Here is a 24,760-nt window from a genome sequence, read left to right as displayed (position 1 = left end):
AAAGATAACTTTTTCAACTGCAATATGCTTTTGTTTATCCTTCTATTTTTACCCTTTTTTTCTTCCTATTGTAATTATCAATATTGCTATTTCTCTCTTTGTCACAATCTTTAGCTCTTGAGATCCGTTGTTGTAGTACGCATGTTTATCATCACAACTGACTTGGATTTGTCTTAGACCATCGGAGAAAGAATGGTATTTCAACGATCAATGGACTCAAAGTTCACAAAAGCGAGGACTTTAGTTTGTGCAGCAATTTTGAAATCATTGAAATAAACTTCTTGTTTTTTTGTTTATTTTTGTTCTTATGTGTGCATTTACATAATACGGTTTCATTGATGATCGTATAAAATATATTTTTTTAACCGAGATCAACGGTTGATAAGGGATGAGCACGACTTTGCGTTCTCTTTCTCTCTCTCAAAAATCTCACACCTCTAGTTTCTCATTGACATTCTCGATCCCTCATCTCTATTAATATCTTGCAATGAAATTTGTTGCCGACTAGTTCTGGTACATGGGGCTCCTGAGTTCTTTAAAGTTCATTTTTTATTAGAAGAAGTTTCTCTGATGGCACGAAGCCATTATCCAAAAAGCCAGTTGTGAAATCCAAGTTAGTTCAAAAAACTCATTTTCTGATAAGTTCTTTGTCCCCGACAACCCCAAAGTATAGTGTTTTTTTTAAGCCATACTCGATTAGAGTGTTTGACTATTGCTGATCGGCAAAAAGTATCCTAAAACCTACATGAAATCTTTTGCATTACATGTTTGCAGTGTTTAAACTCTTGGTTTTTCGATATATGGTTGCTTATTACAACATTCAATGAAACATCAAATGTCAAAAAATACCAAATTTTGAACTTTTTGTCCAACGAAAGGCCTTTATGTATTTGAAAACAATGTTTGATTGCTTGGTTTATCAGTTTATGTACTTGAAATTTAAGTTTTTTGAAATTCTATTTTTAACCATTTCACCTATTCTTTTAGTATGTATTTCCATGGAACGAGTCTCATAAATAACAATATTGTAGACTATTTTATTATAAAAAATTTTGCCCCATTCAAGCAAAATCTAGCATCCGCCACCGATTGCACAATGATGTTTTTGTCCTTATCTTGTAATGCAACTCTATCACGCAACTTGAGTTTGACACGAGTTTGAAATTTTATTAAAAAGTAAGTCACAATGGCAAATGATGCTCTTTCACAGTGTTTTAATAGTGTGATTAAAAATTTGTTTGCCCTTTTCAATAGTTTCTTTTTTAAATATTGTTACTCACATGGCATACACTAATCTTTAGCAACAACATGATATATTATAAGTTGTACTTGAAGGATCTTGAATCGAGGTGTGCCTAGTGCATGTGAAAGAAAAGAGAAAATTTATTGATATTAATGTCCTACTTGAGGGGGGATCCTCGATATGATTATCGAGAGCTCTGTATATCTTGTAGAGGCAAGGGTTTGAGTATTTATCTTACCTTGGGTAGCCGTTACCCAACCATAACAAATTTCATTGGATTCTCAAACATGTTGGGAATCCAATGAGGAGTGGGTCCACCATTATCCTAGTAGTTCCTATCTCAATGGCCCAATACTCAAGTGGGTCATTGGATACCATGTAAGACTCATTGGCCATACTTGATCCATATCAGGATTCAACATCTCTCGCTTGGCTATATAGGGTGAACACCCACATTGTATCATAACCAGTGCATTATGTATTGCACTTATGACATTATGTGATTTTACATGCGTTAGTTGGATTTATCTTTCATGATATGTCCCTATCATGAGGTTATCTACAAACTAGGTTGTTTTTTCATCATGTTATAGATTTTATCATAACATTTATTTTGTGTAACAATTTATTTTAAGTATTCACCATTTACTGCATACTAAGTCATGTAGTTCATAGATAAAAAATGAATACATCATAATGTGTGTCTCATATAGTCATGATATTCTTGTATCTCTTCCATGACTATAGCACAGGCATACACACTAGTGAAGTACTATAAATTTTATTAATTCATAAATTTATGATTTACCAAACATAGCAAATACTCTCACTTTTCAAATTTTCACTATAACTTATATTTCCACTTTCCATGTGCATTATCACATGTTGATCACCACTTGATCAGTTTAGATTAGTATATCCGGATCCAAGTAGTCATAAATGTGATTGACCAACACAATTTAGCATTTCATGCATGAAAACAGAATATTCCTTCATGCATTTATACAAGCATACCATACGAAGCATTATTTATAATGATTATTTATCATTATATACAAATAAATATCCTCACATGCGTATGTAAATTTATAATTCAGTTCTCACTTTTTCAATGCATTGCATTTAAGCAATATTTACATTAAACCATGACATCACGAAGTTTTACATACACTAGCTCGACTTTTACTTCATGGTATATCACCATCATGAGGATATTCACATACTAGGTTTATTTTTCATCATGAAGTAAAACATAAATCTCTATATCCAAAATCAATTTTAGATATACACCAAATCTATATCCATTGAGAGTTATCTCATTATCATTTGGATATGCCAAATATGATAAGTCAATTCCAAGGCTTTAATCACACCACAAGTTTGAACATTTAAGTTCAAATCCATTAGTGGATCCACAAATATATATATATATATATATATATATATATATATATATATATATATATATATATATATATATATATATCCAAATTTATTGGACTTGTAGGAGTCCATATCCAAATCTGACTTGAGATGTTATCTATCAAGTCTAACATGATCCATATTAAAATGGATCTCCATACAAGCTTAAATAAAATCATGGATCACTCAAGATTTGACCATAATATAAATCTATATCCAAAACTATATATTTCAAATGCAAGTGAACCCATATTACACATCTAGTATTCTACTTATCTGGATCTAATCGTGTCAAACCTGGACCCATATAAAATATATGTCACTATCAGGTCCAAATATCTGGGTTGATACTATCCAGATTCAACATAAAACTTGAATTAAATCTAGATCCATACAATATATATATATATATAAAATGTCTCTGGATCAATTCTGGATTCATATCCCATGTACAATAATTTATACTTACCTAAATCCATCACAAAACTAGATCAAACAAGATTCATATCCCATATCCGAGCATTCGAACCCAACACTAGAGCTGTTTAATAAGAGAATTCAATAGCATAGCTTGGATCTAAACTCATTCAATTTGATCTATATTTAATTAACTTGATCGTATTCTCATTTTGATATATCCAGACCCATACAGATTTAACCATATTCATAATATTTTACTAGATCAAATCAAGGTTTATGTCACCTTATTGGATCCAAACATCTAATCTAATACCGATCAAATCTAATCTTAACCTTAACATTATATTTAATAGATCTTACAATTAAACTTGATCTAAAAAAAATTAGATCAATACAAACCATACTGGATCCAGATATAATATGATCCAAACATAATGTTAAGCATATAAAAAAAATGCAATAACACAAAAAATTTCAGGATCCAAAAAGTTTTACCGGATCCAACCAGGTCTTTTTGAAACTAAATGTACCAACTAGATCCAAACCTATCTAGATAATGCTCTAAGAGGTATTCCACTAACCCGAAGTATTTTTCTACAAAATCAGAAAAGTCAAAACAGATCTTGGTAAAATCTACAAACCAGAGCATTTTTTAGTTAAATAGAATAATGCAAAAGGCTTTCTGAATTTTTTACAAATAGTATCTCTTGTTATGTAAAACATAGGGCTCAAAAGGGAATCATGCAGAAAAAAAATATTGAAAAAAAATGATAAGAGGTACTCGAGGCTGATCAAGGGGGAGGCGCTCTTTCTGCTTAAGTCCTTGATGGCCGTCACCTCCACAGATGTCGCTCAGCTCGAAGGTGATACCAATCTTCTGCTTCGGCTGCTGATACCACGAGAAGAGAAAGAGGTTGCACACCAAGCTCCCAACATCAATGGTCATGACACCCACCAATAATGCAACCCTCAAAGCTTTAGAGGAAACAAAGGTGGAATGTTGGAGACAACTCCTTCCATCGCACCTTGTGGATTGCTGAACATTAGCATACTCATGGATCTTGGGAGGAATGCCCCCATAAGGTTCAGGCCTTATGAGTTGTTGTGAAGAAGGATTCGAGGAAGTGCAAGCTCTTAGGTTGTCGTAACCCACACCACACAGATCCTTATTGTTTTCGTAACGAAAAACCTTCCTTCAATCACTTATATTTGACAAACAGGTTTCGCAGTGCCTCCTCTTCCTCCTCAGTCCATGGGATGGCTTCGAGATACTGAAGGCATGACCTCGCACCTGCTTCAAACATGATGCACAAGGATACCTCAAGTATACAGATGGATCAAGAAACTAAATGTACCAACTAGATCCAAACCTATCTAGATAATGCTCTAAGAGGTATTCCACTAACCCGAAGTATTTTTCTACAAAATCAGAAAAGTCAAAACAGATCTTGGTAAAATCTACAAATCAGAGCATTTTTTAGTTAAATAGAATAATGCAAAAGGCTTTATGAATTTTTTACAAATAGTATCTCTTGTTATGTAAAACATAGGGATCAAAAGGGAATCATTAAGAAAAAAAATATTGAAAAAAAATGATAAGAGGTACTCGAGGCTGATCAAGGGGGAGGCGCTCTTTCTGCTTAAGTCCTTGATGGTCGTCACCTCCACAGATGTCGCTCAGCTCGAAGGTGATACCAATCTTCTGCTTCGGCTGCTGATACCACGAGAAGAGAAAGAGGTTGCACACCAAGCTCCCAACATCAATTGTCATGACACCCACCAATAATGCAACCCTCAAAGCTTTAGAGGAAACAAAGGTGGAATGTTGGAGACAACTCCTTCCATCGCACCTTGTGGATTGCTGAACATTAGCATACTCAGGGATCTTGGGAGGAATGCCCCCATAAGGTTCAGGCCTTATGAGTTGTTGTGAAGAAGGATTCGAGGAAGTGCAAGCTCTTGGGTTGTTGTAACCCACACCACACAGATCCTTATTGTTTTCGTAACGAAAAACCTTCCTTCAATCACTTATATTTGACAAACAGGTTTCGCAGCGCCTCCTCTTCCTCCTCAGTCCATGGGATGGCTTCGAGATACTGAAGGCATGACCTCGCACCTGCTTCAAACATGATGCACAAGGATACCTCAAGTATACAGATGGATCAAGAAACTAAATGTACCAACTAGATCCAAACCTATCTAGATAATGCTCTAAGAGGTATTCCACTAACCCGAAGTATTTTTCTACAAAATCAGAAAAGTCAAAACAGATCTTGGTAAAATCTACAAATCAGAGCATTTTTTAGTTAAATAGAATAATGCAAAAGGCTTTATGAATTTTTTACAAATAGTATCTCTTGTTATGTAAAACATAGGGATCAAAAGGGAATCATTAAGAAAAAAAATATTGAAAAAAAATGATAAGAGGTACTCGAGGCTGATCAAGGGAGAGGCGCTCTTTCTGCTTAAGTCCTTGATGGTCGTCACCTCCACAGATGTCGCTCAGCTCGAAGGTGATACCAATCTTCTGCTTCGGCTGCTGATACCACGAGAAGAGAAAGAGGTTGCACACCAAGCTCCCAACATCAATTGTCATGACACCCACCAATAATGCAACCCTCAAAGCTTTAGAGGAAACAAAGGTGGAATGTTGGAGACAACTCCTTCCATCGCACCTTGTGGATTGCTGAACATTAGCATACTCAGGGATCTTGGGAGGAATGCCCCCATAAGGTTCAGGCCTTATGAGTTGTTGTGAAGAAGGATTCGAGGAAGTGCAAGCTCTTAGGTTGTTGTAACCCACACCACACAGATCCTTATTGTTTTCGTAACGAAAAACCTTCCTTCAATCACTTATATTTGACAAACAGGTTTCGCAGCGCCTCCTCTTCCTCCTCAGTCCATGGGATGGCTTCGAGATACTGAAGGCATGACCTCGCACCTGCTTCAAACATGATGCACAAGGATACCTCAAGTATACAGATGGATCAAGAAACTTTGGCCTGTATTAGCCTCACAGAGATGTTCCTCTTATACATGAGCTCAATCATCTCCCTGTAAGCCTTCAGGTTGCTCATGTCTGCCACCTCCACCCAACATCTCCTTGGTCTGGGCGCAACGGTCACCCTGGACTTCGAGATCTTCATGATGAAGATCGAGCTTCGGGAGCAGAGCACCTCTGAGTGCAGATCCATGAGGATCCTCTCCCTGACCTTCCCCTCAAGCTGAGCCTCATATCGCAACCCCAGGCGGGGGTGTTCTTCACTCGTTGGAACCCCTCAAACGGCTTGATGTCCTCCCTACGAGGGCCGCCTTGAGCGACATAGGCATCCTCGGCCTCTGAACTCCCATCGGGTGAAACCAGAGGCCGAGGAGGTGGAGATGGTTGAGGAGGAGGAGAAGGAGAGCCTTGGTTCGTCTCTGGATCGAACGACATTGAGGTCATTTCAATCAAAGAAACCCTATCAGAGGAGATGATCTGGCAGTGGTCGATGAACCTGAGCCTCAGGTGGCTGAAGACGGGGGATTCCAGCGAGTTGGAGCCAGATTTGAGGGTGCTGGAGGAGGATTTTGGGTAGTGCAAATATGGATGGTGGTAGTGGTGGTCGTCAGAGCTCGTAGTGGTGACCGCGGAGCAACACCAGTTGTGTTGAAACCCTAGCTTGGTTTGGTCACCAGACAAATGCCTCCGTACACTGGACTCCGTCATGGGTGCGGTTGTCGGGTTAGCCGAAGCATCGAAACAACATCATCGTGCATCGATCCACCACCGATGACTCACACTAAAGCCATAAGCCCAAAGCCACAAGAAAACCAAGTGGAGTAGAATATGGCGAGCTTCACAGTGGCACAATGCTCATCACATCGAAGGAAAAAGGAAGAGGGGAAACAGAAGAAAATGAAATGAGTGGTATAGTCCATCCTTATACCTTCCCTCAAAGGGGTTCTTGTAAATGTCAGGCACCATGTTGCACACCAAAAAAAAAACAACTCTGATACCACTGAAGGATCTTGAATCAAGGTGTGCATAGTGCAAGTGAGAGAGAAGAGAAAATTTGTTGATATTAGCAGCCTGCTTCAGGGGGGATCCTCGATGTGATTATCGAGAACTTTTGTATATCCTTTAGAGGCAGGGGTTGAAGTATTTATCTTCCTCTGGGTAGTCATTACCTAGCCATAACCAACTTAATTGGATTCCCAAATATGCTGAGAATCCAATGAGGAGTGGGCCCACCATTATCCTGGTGGTTCTTATCTCAATGGCCCAATACTCAAGTGGATCATTGGATACCATGTGAGACCCATTGGCCACACTGGATCTATACCAGGATCAAACAATACCAACACAAAAACCTGTAACCACCTCTCTCTTAATAATGATCATAAATATTTTTTTTTAAGAATATTCAAACACCTCTCCCATGAGTTACCAATTATAACTTCCCCTCATTCTTTACAACAAAAAGCATGTGTGGTTGATTGTTATAGGGGATGTTGTTGCCTAATCGCTCCCTACTGCACTTCGCTGGCCTAAGTTGAATAGATAAGGCTTCAACCTGCTCCCACTAGTGGGCGAAGAGAAGCATGATGCCTTTCATAACTCAAGTAGACTACCCAATCTTCAAGCTCAATGTACTTGGGCCAATACTGTTGAAGGCATTGTTCCTTCAGGGATCGCATCAAAGGCATCATCTGAAAATCTCTCATCAACACGATGATGAAATACTTTTTCCTTTCAAGTGGACTTTACTAGCAGGATTCTCAGGAGGAAATCCGATAAAGCATCTTGAATATCAATTTACTTTTCAGGAACTTTGATTTTTATAGAACTTCACTGCATCTATCAAGTTTGTTTTGATCCATCGAGGGCTCTTTATGTAATAGTAATATGGATGACATGACTCTCATTATAGCGGCAGATTGAGATGCTAGAGAGAGGGAGAGACATAGAGAAATATTTACATGGTTTAGCCATGAGGACCTATGTCCAATAGGCAAGAAGTCATGCTCCATTACACATGCATACAATGTACATGAGGTTACACAACTTAAAAGGTGGAGAGCACCAAACGATAGGAATTGGGATATCCCTATCGTATCTCTAAAGAAGCGACGAGAAACCAGGGACTCTCATCCAAATGCAACTAACGAGTCCTGACCTATGAGCCTTATCAATAGTAACAACGAAGATGTCGTGAAACCTCAAAGAGAAACCTTGCTCGAATGTAAGAGAGACTTGTCGCCTTAATTAACACTCTCCCTCAAGTTGTAGCAAAGATAGCCATCGAGCTCAACTTGTCTAGAATACTAAAAAATTGAGACTTGGTCACGGGCTTGGTGAAGATGTTAGCAGGTTGCTCTGAACTTCGAGTATATGGTGTGCAAATTTTTGCAGATTGGACTTTTTCCTTGATGAAGTGATAGTCAAATTCTCTGTGTTTCATACTTTCGTGAAAGACTAAGTTGGCAACAATGCGAATGACAACTTGGTTGTCACAGTACATCTTAATCAAACTGTCCACCTTGAATCCCATTTCGATGAGCAGGGACTTGACTCATGTAAGTTTGTAGGTGGTGGATGTCATGGCTCTGTACTTGGCCTTGAAACTGGATCAAGTAATGATGCTTTGCTTCTTGCTTTTTCAAGAGGTTAGATTTCTCTCTACGAAGATGCAATATCCAATGGTAGATTTTCTATCAGTTTTGCTTTATGCCCAGTCGATGTCAGAGTATCCTAATATATTGTGATGTTTGTTCCTTTTTTTCCAGATGCCTTGTTTGAGAGTTTTCTTGATGTATCTTAGGATACGATCCACATCATGCATATGTTGTTGTTTTGGGGCATGCATGAATTGGCTACGTGATATCGAGTCTAGTGACAGTGAGATAAATGAACTTTCCTACTAACCTATGGTAGTTCTTGATGTCCTTGAGGACTTCTCTTTCGTCATTAAACTTGTAGTTCTATTTGATGGAGGTGTCAAATGGTTTGGCCCTTAATTTTTTGGTATCTCTGACGAGATCCGGTGAGTATTTCCTTTGCAAGAGGAATATGACCTTTTTTGCAGTGAGCAACCTCTATCTCGAGAAAGTATATGAGCTTTCCTAGGTCTTTTATGTCAAAAACTTGATTGAGGTAGTATTTGAGACTCTGAATTCTCGTTTTATCATTCCCAGCAATTACGATGTCATCCACATATACTATTAGAAAAGCTTTCATATTATTAGAGATTTTATAGAACATGGTGTTGTCTGACGAGGAACATTTATATCACTTTCTTAGGAGAGCTTACTATAACTTTGAGTACCAAGCTCGGGGGGATTGTTTTAATCCGTATATTGCTTTTTTCAGCCTGCAGGCCACGTTGGGGTTTCCCTCTTAAGAATGTTTGGGAGGTAGGTGCATGTAAACCTTCTCCTTGAGTTCTTCTTGAAGGAATGCATTTTTCACATCGAGTTGGTAGAGATCCTAGTTATAGTTGTTAGTAATAGAAAGTAGAATTCTAATAGAGCTCATCTTTGCTATTGGAGCGAACGTTTCAAAGTAGTTGATGCCTTGGGTTTGAGTGTAACACTTAGCTGAAAGCCTGACTTTATATAATTTTATGGAACCATCGTTGCTGAATTTTATTTTGAAGGTTCATCCGTACCTGGCCATTTTTTTTAAGGGTATCAACGGGTCGGTTTGGTTTGGACCTAGGTGGTACCAGACTTGGACCTGATTTTCGAGTAGGGGATCGGGTCTGGACTTGAGTCAAGTCGAGTTCACTATAAGAAAAACCATACCCAGACTGATAAGAACTGCAAGAACTAGACCCAGACCATACCCGGTAAAACCTTATTTTTTATTATTTTTATATTGAAAATTTGCGAGCCTTAATCGGAACTCAAGTCGGGTTCAAGTCTGGTATAAAATTTTGTAAACTAAGTCGGGTCCATGTATTAGTCAGACCTTTGGGTCTAGACCCTGGTCTTATTATTTATCACCATACCTGGACCCTATAGGGTTTGTTTTAGGTCGGGTTCGGGTAAACCCGACTCGTTGACACTCCTAGGTTTTTACCCTCTTGAAAGAGAAATGATGTCCCAAGTGTAGTTTCTGTCGGGATCTCTTAGCTCCTCATTCATGTCTTTCTTCCATACAACGTCATTGGCCTCTGATCATGCATATATTTGCACATTTTATTTATTCTATTTTTATGCATGATTCATTGAAAAATCATGTTAAAAATTGAGTCTTATCGGTATTTTTGAGAATCTACATTTAAATTGGAAATAAAGGAAAAACCTTGTTTTTAAATACTTTCTTGCATTTTTTAATGTTTGATTTTGTTTAGGACATTTTGATTAGTGTTTTAATTAGCGTAAAAGTGTCTTAGTCATGTTTTATTGGGTTTAGGAGAGGTAGTTTTATGAAACACATTTTTTCAGAAGTACTATTTTGAAATTTTTGAAAACATATTAGAGTTTTCTGAAAAAATGTGTTAACCTAATTCTCATAATATAAATAGTGTTTTTTAAGAGAGATAAAAACAATTTTTTCCATCCCTATAGCCTGCACCTCTCTCTCTCTCTCTCTCATCTCTGCCTCCCTTTCTTCATTTCTTCCCTTTTTCGATCGATCAGTTGCCTACCATGTTTTTCTTGCTTCTTATGCTTTTCAATCTTTCTTTTAGTCTCCATCGTCGTTGGTTCCTCGCATCCCCTCTATCGGAGAGAGAGCGGAGTTTGTTTGATTGCAGCGAAAAAACCCATCTTCTTCTCAATCCTTTCGGTAAAAGTGGATCGTACGGTTTGCTTATTCTCCCCCTTTTCACTGTAGTTTTAGTTTTTGCATATCATAGATCATGTCATTGCATCATCTACATATTTAGTTTAGATTAGTTTTAGATTTAGCATCTGAAAATAATATATATATATATATATATATATATATCACTTAATCTAGATTAGTTGTTTTCTTGATCTGTGCATAAAATAGCAATAATTTAGGCAAATCGATAGTTTTAACAAAGCATCCTCGCATCTTTTCTCGATTCTTGATTAGTTTTAGGTTAGATCTAGTTTAGAGTTAGGCCATATCATGTTGTTAATATTCAGTGTTTGATAGATCACGTAAAAAGTTTCTTTTATTAGTCGATTTAGCTTCTTGCATTATTTTCTGATTTTTTTTTTGTATGGCATCAAGTAGATCTGAATTTCTGTGTTTATGCTCAATTCTGAGTTAGTTATTTACTGATTCAATATCTGATACTAAGCTTTTATAAAAAATTAGATTAGTTTTTCTTTAGTTTGTTAAATTACCTACTAGTTTAGGAAAAATCGGTGGCATAGAAAGTAGCATGTTTTTTATGATTAGTTATTCTATTCAGTCCAACAACGTAGTTTTGATTTCTATTATCTCTTCTTAGTTAGACAATACTTTTTTTTAGCTTTTAACTTATTGTCTAGATTGGAATTAAAAGTATTGTGGTAGCCGAATTATGTTTCATTTTAAGTAACATGTTGCCTTTAATGAATATAGTTAATATTAATACCTAAGCTATAGGGTAAACTTAGTTTAATGTATTTAGTCAGCTGTTATTAATTTTTTTATTATCCATGGTAAGATTATTTAGTTGTTATGTCAATCATATTTTTAGAGTTAGGTCCTTTGTTGAATGTTAATAGCCGAGCTACGTTACGTTCTCTTGTTTACAAATTTTTTATATTAAGTAGAATAGGTTAGGCCTTATATTATTTCAACAATTGGTAGTTAGTTTAATTGTGAATGTCATACAACATGTTTCTTTATTTGTCCTTTGGTTTTTAGTTAGTTATCAATTTTTGCATTTAGTTCCATAGCTAGTTTCAAGTAATTCTTGTTAGTCGATTAGCATTAGTTGTTAGTTAATTTTTGTGGTGGTTAATTCTTGATAACTTTTTATTACTTATTAATGTTAGATTAGTTCATTAGCTAATCAGTCATATTAAGTTGATTCTTTTCTTGATTTTTGGTTAACTTAGTTTCTTGATTTCTTGCTTAAGTGATAGTTAATGGTTACAAAATAGATTCTTACTTGTTCATAGTTAATTTTAGTATTTTGTCTTTTAGCACTTTAGTTTGTTATTAGTTAGTTCATAATTGTTTCATGTAGTTAGTTTATTTCATGTTAGCTTAATTCACATTTTTTTGTGATTTTTGGCTGAAACTAACATTAGATTTCTGTGAGATTTTGTGTTTTGTCTTATGATTTTTTGCAGAGAAGCATTCAGACGTGCGATAAGCCCTCGAAAGTACCTTCAAAGAACCATCTGAGGTTCCCTCAAAAGGCCTTCCAGGCCCTCAGAAAGCCTCTCAGGGAGCCCTCAGAAAATAAGAAAAGCAAAAGTTCAAGAAAACAAGAAAGAGAGACAAGAAGACTCGAATCACTAAAGACTTTTCTCTTCTTTTTAGATTAGGTTTTATTTTATTTCATTAATTGGATTTGTAATAAGGCACTATTATTTTATTTGTTTCAGTCCTCCGCAGAGGACAACACTCTCTTAGTTATTTATTTAATTAATTCTTTTTATTTTTAGCAATAAAGAGTAGTTGATTATTTACTTGAATACAAAGTATTTTTCAGTTCCCTGCGAACGACCAAGACTCCACCACTTGTGTGAGCCAATTTTTATTTATTTTGGTGTCTAGCTTTCACTTAGTTTTCATTAAAAATATTGTTTTAAAAATCATTTTTCAAAACTCACACCAACCTCATTGACATTTTTGGTTCTTGATGGGCAGATAAATAGTTGAGAAATGCCACATAATGGTTGACGAGTTGATCATACGAGATCCACTCTTCTATGAGATATCTGCAGGTGTTATAAGTCACAATACCAACACCAACAATTCTAGTAAATTCGTAAGTTTAAAAATCATCATTCATTACATTGAATTAGATATTATGATCATAATAGTTCAGTTTTGAAAATCGATTAGCCAAACCCATATACCATTGCCAAACCCCAAACCCCCAGAGTATGCCAATGTGAGTTCCCACCACCGTCCAATCAACTGAATTATACAATCAAGCCTCATCACCTAAAAATGTTAAAATTAAAGAGGTCAGACTCATCAAGCCTGAATGATTTTAATTAATCTACGGAGAAAAAACAATTTTTCGTGCTATAAATTAATCTACGGAGCCTAGAGTATCACTTACCCTCTCCTTATAAGACTACGAGAATTAATGCACATTTCATATTGATTTTAATTAATTCTCTTGTTATTCATGCTATACACAATTAACCACACACAGGGTCAATAGCCTCCATTTTGGGTACATGCATAGTCGCTATTTTGGACTCAATCATGCATAAGATCAATTTGGCTTCAATCAGCAATTGGCCCAGTTCTTATCGGGTTTTCATTTATGCAACACATATGCATTTCATTATTCAAATAGGTCAAAACAATGATCTCCTAAGTATGCAATAAATCAAACATAGCATCAACATGTAAGTCACCCTGTGTGCATGCATATCAACATCTGCAATAACATGGTGCATAATGACATATTAACATATCAAACCATGCTTAACCATTCTATCAACGTATTAATATCATGTGCATAGCAGCATACTGCATATCATCATATGCATAACATACATAACATCTCAGCATATGCCATCACATACATAAATTATAGGCATGCAAATTATGTTATTATTGAAACCAAAAATGATAGGTTATGGATCAATACATGATTTCAAGTCAAAGCACAACCATATAGCCACATTGGGCCTACACATTGTACTCCAATATAGTTTATGTCCATCAGACTCATATGTGTTTAATTGGTGCATTTTCTGAACATAACATAAATGCAAACAATAGTTTCAATTCAGAACTACATGGACATAATTTATCAGTTTGTGTAAATTATGTTATAGTCAAAATACAATGAAATAAAATCTAAAGTTTTTACATTAGATGCACATATGTGTTAAATATATATAGACAAAAACCTCAGTCCAATCTCATTTTAGATCAGGAAGAAATAAATCTTTTACTGAAACTAATTTTTTATTCAAAAAACAAACTTGTTCAGTTTGACTTTACCGAAGAACTATCTACCAATGAATTTACAGAATGAAATAAATTTTGCAAATTTTATTGTAGTTAGATGAGTTTGTCTGACATAATCTCCAATAGAAATCAGGTCTAAACTCTATCCCAGTTGAAAATTAAAATTCATGAACTATAACATGTTTATGTTTTGGGACAAACTGTGTTTCAGAAATACTAGATTCTGAAACTAACTTCCTTGATTTTTAATTCATAAACCGTAATGAATCTATGCATAGAATTTTTATCGTGTTTTCTGCAATATATAAACTGATAAATATATTGGTCATAAACATGAAGCAAATTTAGATTAATAAAATCAACAAAATTATGTAGTTAATTATTACAAAAGTTCTATCATAACAAAAATTTCATTCTGACTTTCAGAGGTCGTATCTCTCAATCCAAACCTCAAACGAACCCCAATTTTTTTTTTGAGACTGCTCATATATGATTAAAATATTCTTATAAAATTTGAGTATTTTTTAATTCAGTATTTTGGAGAACCATGCATTTCTTTCAGATTTGTTAGAATAGAAATCAAAGGACATCATGTATTTTTAACAAACATATATTTAAATACATACTTTTCATAAAAAAATATTAAACATGCATTTCATGATTTTGATCTAATGTAAACATGTCATACACATGAATATACATATCCTAGCACACCCTAATCACAAAGATCAAATTCATAATGCGAATAATATGCAAGATTTTATATACTTTTATAATATGATCAGTGGCTCTAGAGTCGATCACCCACGCATTATAAGAAACAAAATATAAAAATGAGAGGAATTTACCTGACTTACCCAGGGACTGTTTGTTGGGGCACTCATTTGCAGCGATGCCTGCAGAGCTAGGTTTGAGAACACTTTGTAAGATTTGAGCGAGCTTTTCCATCGTTAGAGGTGTCCCCTCCAGGTTGTCGTTGGTCATGTGGGCAACAGATTTAGGCTTATCTTTATCATTCTTAGATGTTCATGCTTTCTTGGTGAGCTTCAGCATTTGTCTATGATGTGTCCATATTTTTCTTTTGTATTTTGTTAGGGCGAGAGGGGATTAACAGTTGTCTTCGTTCTTATCAACGATGAAGGCAGACTTTGGAAGCCCAACCTCATGATTGCTCGTAACTGTCCATTGAGTTTCCTCCATCAGGATGAGCGAGCAGACGAAGTTGAGAGAGGGAGTCTTTTGAGACATCAGAATGTGACTGAGGGTGGCTTCATAGTCAGCTTCGATTAAGGCCAACATTTGAAAGAATAGTTATGGGATCATAGGAGGTAAGGGCGTAGGAGTCTGTGAAATCCAATCTCCCCCACTTTGTGGGTTGCCTAGAGAGTGAAATCAAAATCTTTACTTTCTTGTAGGCAAAAAATAGGATCAACATGGTCATTTCCCCTTAAAGTCAAACATCTTTAGTCAAAGACATCCCCGAAAATCAGGACCATTCTGTCCATCTTAAATGTCACCCATCGTCCTTTGATAGCCGAAGTTCTCTCATTTATTCCATTCACTGTATCTATATACATCACTCTTACATCTTCAATAAATTACTCCATCCCCGTCTCTCTCTCCATCTATATCTATAGCAATGCTACGACCTGCTCCCACTTACTACAAATCATAGTTGTGGGTTGTACTTAACACAATATATTTGATGAAAAACATGGTTTGAATCAAGTTTTTTGACATCAAAATAGGTTTTTTTTTAAGTTATGAAACTTTGATACACTGTAAACGATTACTTTTTGAAGATCCTAAAAACCCTAGATGTATATCATAGTCGCATGATCCAAACTTGTTTAAATCATATATATAGGGACAAAATCATAGTGACAAATATCGCGAGATTTATGAAAATCTTGCAATAATATCATGAGAAATTGCTTGAAAGTTTAAAACGGCAATTTCTTGCGAGATTTTCAAAATTTTGCAAGATTTATGAAAAAACATAAATACCGTGATTTAAATGCGATATTTATATTTTAAACGGCTATTTATCCTGAAAAAAACATGCATTTTTATTTTTAAATATTTTTATTAATATTTTTTTATAAAAAATAAATTTTATATTTTTTAATTTATTTTTTTTATTTCCAAGATTTTGCCAAAAAAAATGCCAAATTTAAGAAAAAAATTCAATTTCTCGCAAGTTTTTCAAAAACTAAAAATTGCCCTTTAAAACGTTTGTCACTATGCACTCACTTAATCTAAGGAGACACTCCTCCTTTTCTACACCCATGACTTGACTTGACTTTTTTTATCATCTCTTTTTCATGCCCCCCCCCCTTCCCCTCTGTCGTCATGTACCAAATGCCGGCAGCAGTCTTTAAAAAAATAAATCCTTTGGTGATGCGAGGCTCATGCCATCATGAGATGGTCAAACGATTTCCATTAATCGAATGATGGGTACAGGGTTGCCGACTTAGACCAAGACAGGTAGTTGGTGCTGTTGGGAGGCACCGTTGTGATCTTGAGAGTGAGATTGAACTACTCCTGGATGACCATCTTGGGTGTGGTTGACTGAAACGAGTTTCCTTCGGAAGCCATGATTAGGAATAGGCTTTGTTGCGTTAAGGATAGAAACGGGTCTCATTAGGTAGACTGGGCATGGGTAAAACTACTTTTGTCACGGGCCTATTTCCTTCAATGGGCCAGCGCGGCGCGACGGTCCTTCCTTACCGCCGCAAGCCTACTCGTCAGCTCGCTTGTCGGTCGCGGAAGCTTGTAATCAGAGTGCAAGAGAGCAAGAGAGAATAGAGGGAGAGAAATTGCAATAACAAGAAGCAATCACAACGAGGGTGAACAAAAGAAAGCTCAACGCATTTAATTCATTCATAATTTTGCCCGCAGGCGATTACAGTTCAAGTATACGGGCTGCCCCTTCGGGGTATTGATTCACCTGAACCGGGCAGCTTACATCAGACTCAACAAAAGCAAAACAGACTCTAGCGCAATTGTACACTGTAAGTCGCAAGGGAACATGCTCCCCCCTTCAAATCATGCGCCGTCCTCGGCGCCATCTGTTTCGTGGTAAGCCCTGACTTCAGCCGGGTAGCGGCTGTTCATTCGAAATGCAGGCTCCCACGTTGGTTCTGCTGTTTCCTCCCACTGCACCAAGTATTTCTTCGCTTTCCCCAAGTAGTTGACCTTGTGGCGAAGGATCTGACTGATGTGCTTCTCGGCCCGTTGTGCTGCCGGGGCTCTTTGCATGATGGGAGCGCGTTGTGGCACACTGCGTTCTGGGTCTCCATCATCTGGATGGAACTGCTTGAGGTTGCACACGTGGAACACCGGGTGCACCTTAAAGTCTGGGGGCAACTCCAACTTGTATGTCAGCTTGCCCACCTTGTTTGTGATGGTGAAGGGTCCCTCATACTTTCTGAGTAGTCCGCGGTGCCGCCCGCGGAAGATGCCTATGCGACCAGGATATAGCTTCACCAACACTTGGTCCCCAACTTGGAACCCTGCGGGCCGACGGTGTTTGTCCGCCCACTTCTTCATTCTCTTCGCCGCTTTGTATAAGAATGCCTTCGCCAACTCATTCTGCTCGTGCCAGTCGCGAACAAACTGATAAGCGAAGGATGGCCTTCCCTTTTCTTGTGCGGCAGAGTGTGCGGGGTCAGTGGCTGCTGCCCCGTGGCTATCTCAAACGGGTTGTGGCCTGAAGATTCGCTCTTCTGCAGATTATAACAAAACTGTGCCACATCAAGGAGCTTCACCCAATTTTTCTGATTGGCACTAACAAAGTGCCTAAGGTACTGCTCCAGTATCCCGTTGATGCGCTATGTCTGCCCATCTGTCTGCGGATGGAAGCTTGTTGAAAACAGCAAATCAGAGCCAAGTAGCCGAAATACTTCACGCCAGAACTTGCCCGTGAAGCGAGCATCGCGATCGCTCACAATGCTCTTTGGTATGCCCCAGTGCTTCACCACATGCTTTACGAACAACTCTGCAGGGCACTCCTTGGAAGCTGAGATGAAGGTGGCATACTTTGAGAAACAATCCACCATGACCAAAATAGAACTGAGGCCCTCTACCTTTGGCAGACTAACAATAAAGTCCATAGAGATGCTTTCCCAAGGACGTTCTGGAATTGGTAGAGGCTCAAGGAGACCGACAACCTTCTGGTTTGTCCCCTTATCTTGTTGGCAGATGAGGCATGTCCGCACATACCCCTCAACATCATCTCTCATCTGCGGCCAATAGTAGCCGCGCTCAAGGAGTGCTAAGGTCCGCTCCTGGCCAGGATGGCCGGCCCATAGTGTATCATGGCACTCCTTGAGTAGTTCTCGGCGAAGGCTTTCCCACCGTGGTATAAAGATGCGTCCCCCTTTTGTTACGAGGAGGCCGTCCTGTAGCCAAAATCGCCGAGTCTTCCCTGCCTGCGCCAGAGAAACAAGGTGTTGTGCGGTCGGATCCTGCTGCGTACTCTCGCGGATGCGGCTCAGCAATGCACCCTCCAAATGCACTTCAGAAGGCTCTGCGCGCGCAGCAGCTAATTCAGCCCTACGGCTCAGGGCATCCGCCACAACATTGGTTTTTCCAACCTTGTACTCTAAGGCAAAGTCGAACTCAGCCAAAAACATCTGCCATCGAGCTTGCTTGAGCGTCAACTTCTTTTGCGTTTGAAAATAGCTCGTGGCCACATTGTCCGTCTTGACGACGAACTCGGCACCCAAAAGGTAGTGCCGCCAGGTCCTGAGGCAATACACAATGGCGGTCATCTCACGTTCGTGCACTATGTAACGCCTCTCTGCATCCTTCAGCTTGCGACTCTCATATGCGATCGGATGACCATCTTGCATAATAACTCCGCCAATGGCAAAGTCTGAGGCATCCGTGTGGACTTCGAAGGGTCTCGAATGATCAGACAGTCGCAGCACTGGCTCTCTCACTAAGGCTTTCTTCAAGCCCTCGAAGGCATCTTGGCACGCTCCTGTCCAGAGCCATACCCGATTCTTCTTTAACAAATCTGTGAGGGGCGCAACAATGAGAGAATAACCTTCGATGAAACGCCGATAATAATTTGCCAAGCCGAGGAATGACCGCAATTCTGGCACTTTGCTTGGCGGAACCCATTCCTGGATGGCCCTTATCTTCTGCCCATCCATACGCAGCACACCACGCCCTACAACGTGGCCAAGGAAGCTGATCTCCTCCTGCCCGAAGAGACACTTCTCTCGTTTAACACAAAGGTCATTCTTCTTCAGCACCTGAAACACTGTTCGCAAGTGTCAGACATGTTCCTTCATGTTACTGCTGTAGATCACGATATCATCCAGATAGACTACCACAAACTTGTCTAAGTAAGGGTAGAAGATCTGGTTCATTAAAGTCGTGAACGTGGCTGGAGCATTTGTCAACCCGAATGACATTACTAGAAATTCGTAAGCACCATAGCGGGTGACACAAGTTGTTTTCGGCTCATCACCTTCAGCAATCCTCACCTGCCAGTAACCCGATCGCAGATCTAACTTGGAAAAGATACGGGCACTGCCTAGCTGATCGAACAAGTCCGCTATCAATGACAATGGGTACTTGTTCTTCACCGTGACCTTGTTCAAAGCACGGTAATCCACACATAACCGTTTAGAGCTATCATGTTTCATCTGGAAAAGGACCGGGGCACCAAATGGGGCTTTTGATGGACGAACAATGCCTGCGTCCAACATCTCATCTAGCTGCCTGCGCAACTCCTTCAACTCTGCTGGCCCCATACGGTATGGAACCATTGCGGGAGGCTTTGCTCCCGGGGTCAACTTAATCTTATGGTCGACCTCGCGTCTTGGCGGAAGACGCTTTGGCAATTCCGGGGGCATCACCCCTCGAAACTCCTCCAACAGTGGGGCTAGGGTCGGTGGCACTGCTGCTTCCACCTTCCCTTCATCTGTGCGCACTGCCACTAAGAATGTCTGCTCCCCATGCTTGACACCCTTCTTTAGTTGCATTGCCGACAACACTGAATACTTGCCTTTCTGCGTAAGGCACTGCACTGTGTGGGACAGGTCTGACTCCATGATCGTCAACGTGTTGAATTTTGGCAACATCATAACATTCTGGCTTCGCAGAAACTCCATACCCAAAATCATCTTGAAATCGTCCAGGGGCACCACAGAGAAGTTGGCTTTACCGACCCAACTTCCCACTTGAATAGCCACATCCCTTGCTTCACCAAGGATGAGCTTGGCCTCAGAGTTTACCGTTTTAATGGTCCTCTGCTTTGGCCCATGCTTCAAGCCCAACCGCTCTGCCTCTTCCCGCGAGACAAAGTTGTGTGTGGCCCCGGAGTCTATCATTGCTGAAGTAGACTTTCCATTCATAATAACTTCAGCGTACATGAGTTCCTTACTGACCTGCATGTTTTTAGCTGCACAACTTCTGGCTGCATTAATCGATCGCATGGCGCCCATCCTCGGTTGCATGGTCTCAGTGTCGCTGCATTCTTCCTGTGCAGCATTGGCTTGCCCGTCGTCCTTTACAAGGCGCTTTGGGCATTGCCGGGCGATATGTCTATCACCACAGAACCAACATGTCACAACCGCACCCTTGTTGCTGTTATTATGCTTTGTGTAGTTTTGTTTCTTTTCGGATTGATGGCGTGTCGACGCCTCACCTTTATCGTTGCGCTGCTCATCCTTCTTGCCTCCGTGGTCAGGCTTCTTCCCAACTTTGGTTGATGGGGTGAAAGGCTTGCGCTGAGTGTCAACTAAGCGCTCAGCCGCCACATATGCATCTTCCAAAATACGGGGGTTACTCCTTTCCACTTCAGACTGTGCCCATGGTTGAAGTCCCACAATGAACCAGTTGAGCATGTCGTCTTCTGGCATGTTAGGTATCTCCAACATAAGCTTCTGGAACGTTCTGACATAGTCTTGCAACGAACCAGTATGTTTGAGCTCACGAACCATCCGGTAAGCCTGTCTCTGCGCATTTCTTGGCATGAAGTAGTTGCGCAACTCTACTTTGAAGTCGTCAAAGGTGTGTATCACACATTGACCCCTCTCCATGTCATTGCGTTTCCGCCTCCACCAAGCGATAGCATCACCATCAAGTAAGGCCGCTGCAGCCTTGATCCTCAGATCTTCAAGGGTCACATTCTGGATATCCAAGTAGTCTTCTACTTGGAACAAGAAGTTCTCAATGGCCTTGCTGTCGCGAGAACCATTGAATTTTGTTGGTCTAGGTACATCAATCCTTGATGGTCTCTCACCATTTCCGCCATTCAGGGTCACCGTCCGCTGCAACGTACGGTTCCTTAACTCAAGATCGGTCACTGTAGTCGTCAACAAAGTGACCTGCCCCATTAGTAAGTTCACCTGCTCTTGCAGGCTCGCCACCACATCATTCAATCCATTGAATGATTCACATGCGCGTGAAATCGCTTCATCATGCGAAGTCACATCTTCCACCAGCTTGTTAACAGTTGCAGTCAACTCTTCTTGGCCCCGAGGTGAACCCATCTCCTCAGTTCTGGCAACTGCCTTGCCCTTGGTGTTGCGCAAGTGTTGATAAGGCGCCACGATGTCTTGCTCACAAATCGCAGCCTGTCGGCGTGTCTGTCGACACCGACTCCGGAGTCCCTTCCCCAGCACGAGAACGGGCTCTGGTACCACTTGTCACGGGCATATTTCCTTCAATGGGCCAGCGCGGCACGATGGTCCTTCCTTACCGCCGCAAGCCTACTCGTCAGCTCGCTTGCCGGTCGCGGAAGCTTGTAATCAGAGTGCAAGAGAGCAAGAGAGAATACAGGGAGAGAAATTGCAATCACAAGAAGCAATCACAATGAGGGTGAACAAAAGAAAGCTCAACGCATTTAATTCATTCACAATTTTGCCCGCAGGCGATTACAGTTCAAGTATACGGGCTGTCCCTTCGGGGTATTGATTCACCTGAACCGGGCAGCTTACATCAGACTCAACAAAAGCAAAACAGACTCTAGCGCAACTGTACACTGTAAGTCGCAAGGGAACAACTATTGTCTTGTTAATAAAGCTCCCCATTTTCCTAGTTAGTAGACCTCATCCATATGTCTTGTGAACCAAGCTCTACAAATATGATCTACAATATTTAATTTTATTTTCTTTTTACAAAATAAACTATGATCTACACAGTTCATTTTGTAAAGAACATATTTTAGATTCTGCGTTTTGAATGACTAAACATGTTTTTCCAAAGAACTTAAAAAATCAACGAAAAATTATATTTTAAAAAGCCAGGTTTTCACACTGAAGCAAGACAATTGAAAATACAGTTCTTGAAAAACAGATCATGTCCAATACGTTTAAGGGTAAATTAATCAAAGTTGGTACCTATAAATTTTGCTAGATAGTATGATGCTAACTATGGCAGCATGCATGTGGGTTTTTTTTTCCTTTATTTCTTTTTTTTTTAAATAGGCAAATGGGGATAACTCTGTGGTATTCATACGCAAGATCTCTTGGTTGCAACGGAGCGTATTGCGCCTATAATTTTTGCTAGATAGTACGCTGCTAACTATGGTAGTATGTGGCCTTTTTTAGTAGGGAAATGGTGATAACTTTCTTCGAATTTAAACCCAAGACCCCTTGATTATTATAGTGCGGATTGGGACCCAATCATCCAGCAATCTCATTCGACTTCGATTAGGGATGCAGACAGTTTGGATTCGGATAGGATGTGGACCATGTGGTCAATACCAGATTCGATTAGTTGGATGTTGCTTAAATGGATTCGGACTCAGACTTGGATGATAAAAAGGACATACCAAATTCACTTTTTTTTTTACATGTAAACGGATTTGGATATCCATCAAATCCACATATTCATCGATCATAATCGGATATGGTTTTGGTCTGACTAAATGAAGTCGGATCCGGTCAGATATTGGATAGTATCCGATCCATTGATATCCCTAACCCCAAGATTTGAGGATAAGGTTTGAAAACTGTAAATGCCCAACCAGATGTCAATATTTGGATTTGGGTCGAATCTAAACTCATTTACTTCGGAACCAATGGAATAAACATCATCCAATTTACAATCAGATCCAGATTTCTATATAGATGGATATCCGGATCTGATTATGAGTATATCCTATGAGTTATTTAAGCAGTCACATATGGATCTAATATTATTTTTTCTCTGGAATCTAACAAAGATAAGAGAAGTGATGCGTGAAGCGGAAGCGGGGAAACGAGGGTTAAAACGTAGTATGAAGCAGGATGCGGTTATAAAGTGATTATGCAAGTGCATGAAAAACGAAAACATAAAAAACAATATGAAAAACGGAGAAAAGCAAATAGGAAATGATTAAAACACAAATATAAAATTATATAAAACCAATATATAAGCTTATTACAGAAAAAATAATTTTTTAACAGGAGAAATGTTGGAAGTGAAGAATAAGCAGTGGAAAGTGGTGACAAGAAGCATGAGGAAAACATTAAGAAAGCCCAAGAAAATTAATTTGTGAAACCAAGAGAAGCCGGCTTCCCAATAAGAGAATCGAGTTTCTTATATTTTGGAACTAGCTTTCTCAAAGCTTTTCATTCTTTAGTAAAGCCAAGAGATGTCTCCTTCGAAAGTGAGCTCCCCCACGTAACAAGAAGCTTACGGTAACTGTAATTATGGTCTCAATCATGCCCGCATCAGACTGAACGCGATCGCGTTTCGGCGTTTACACCTCTTCACCCTCTTTCTTTGGTATTTCCAAAAACGCCCCTGAGTCTCGCCTAGTGATTCTCTACTTGATATCCTCTGAATCCGTGCACTCGACGCCTTGTACTTCTTTTTCTCTTTATATTCGAGGCTTCTGAGCTCTTACAATAACCAGAAAAAAAGCGGGGAGATCCCAAACGAAAACCACTTTTTTGCTTCCTAATTTGCAAGAACCCTTTTTCTTTTGTTCTCTTATTTCCCATCGCTGGATCGATTCGTATGAAGAAGGCGGAGGATCGGTGAAAGAGAAGGAAGAAAATGGATGGAATTCACAACGGTTCTCCCTCGAGGCTTTTCTTCTCTTCACCCTTCTTCTTCTATGTTTTCCTCTTGCTTCTCACTGCGAATTCGAATAAGAATTTCGGATCCGAGGCCGCGAAACTCCCCGACAGCGAAGGTAAGAGTTTTCTCCCTAAATTTTTCTGATTTTTTTCCTTCTTTTTGTTCTATTTTTGAGCTGAAGTTACAGCTGGGGAAAAGTTTCCACCTCTTTGTCTTTCTTTTTCATTAACGAGTTGTTTGGAAGAAACTGCTACGAATTTGAGATTTTCACTGAAGCGAACGGATTTTTCGCCTCCGATCGGCGAAATTCTTTTCCACCCGCGTTAGTCTCCTTTAGTTGGAATGATTGGGTAGGATTGCAGCTTAGTCCTCGTGGAAAATCTCTCCGTGGAAGAATCGCCGGCAGAGCCTTCGTTCTTCTGGTGTCGTTTCTTGGTTTACTAAGGGCATTTCTATCATTTGAGTAGTTTCAGGGTAGAATTGTCATTTTGGTAGATCGCAGTTCGCCTGGGAAACGGTAGCGCTAGTAATTTTATCGAGACGGGGATCAGGTCAAAGTGTGCTCTGACGGAGGATGCCGTTGATCTCAAGAT

At 39.3% G+C, this 24,760-nt stretch overlaps 1 protein-coding gene across 4 annotated transcripts in view; it reads left to right on the top strand.

Annotated features, from left to right (window-relative positions):
- Window positions 1-23,663: 23,663 nt before the first annotated feature.
- Window positions 23,664-24,760, top strand: part of LOC149836541 (putative LRR receptor-like serine/threonine-protein kinase At1g07650) — a 31,238-nt gene continuing 30,141 nt past the window's right edge. For all 4 annotated transcript variants that reach the window (XR_016431805.1, XM_090005418.1, XM_090005417.1 and 1 more), the window contains exon 1: window positions 23,664-24,282. Coding sequence is in view for 3 of the 4 variants with exons in the window: in XM_090005418.1 (XP_089861544.1) it covers window positions 24,144-24,282 (139 nt within the window). In the remaining variant the exon portion in view is untranslated. The remainder of the gene's footprint in view (window positions 24,283-24,760) is intronic.

This window comes from Nuphar pumila, chromosome 5 (assembly GCF_984573655.1).
Source record: "Nuphar pumila chromosome 5, dmNupPumi1.hap1.1, whole genome shotgun sequence".
Classification (NCBI taxonomy): domain Eukaryota; kingdom Viridiplantae; phylum Streptophyta; class Magnoliopsida; order Nymphaeales; family Nymphaeaceae; genus Nuphar; species Nuphar pumila.
The sequence above is the reverse complement of the archived record's forward strand: the minus strand, read 5'-3'. Positions and strand labels throughout refer to the sequence as shown.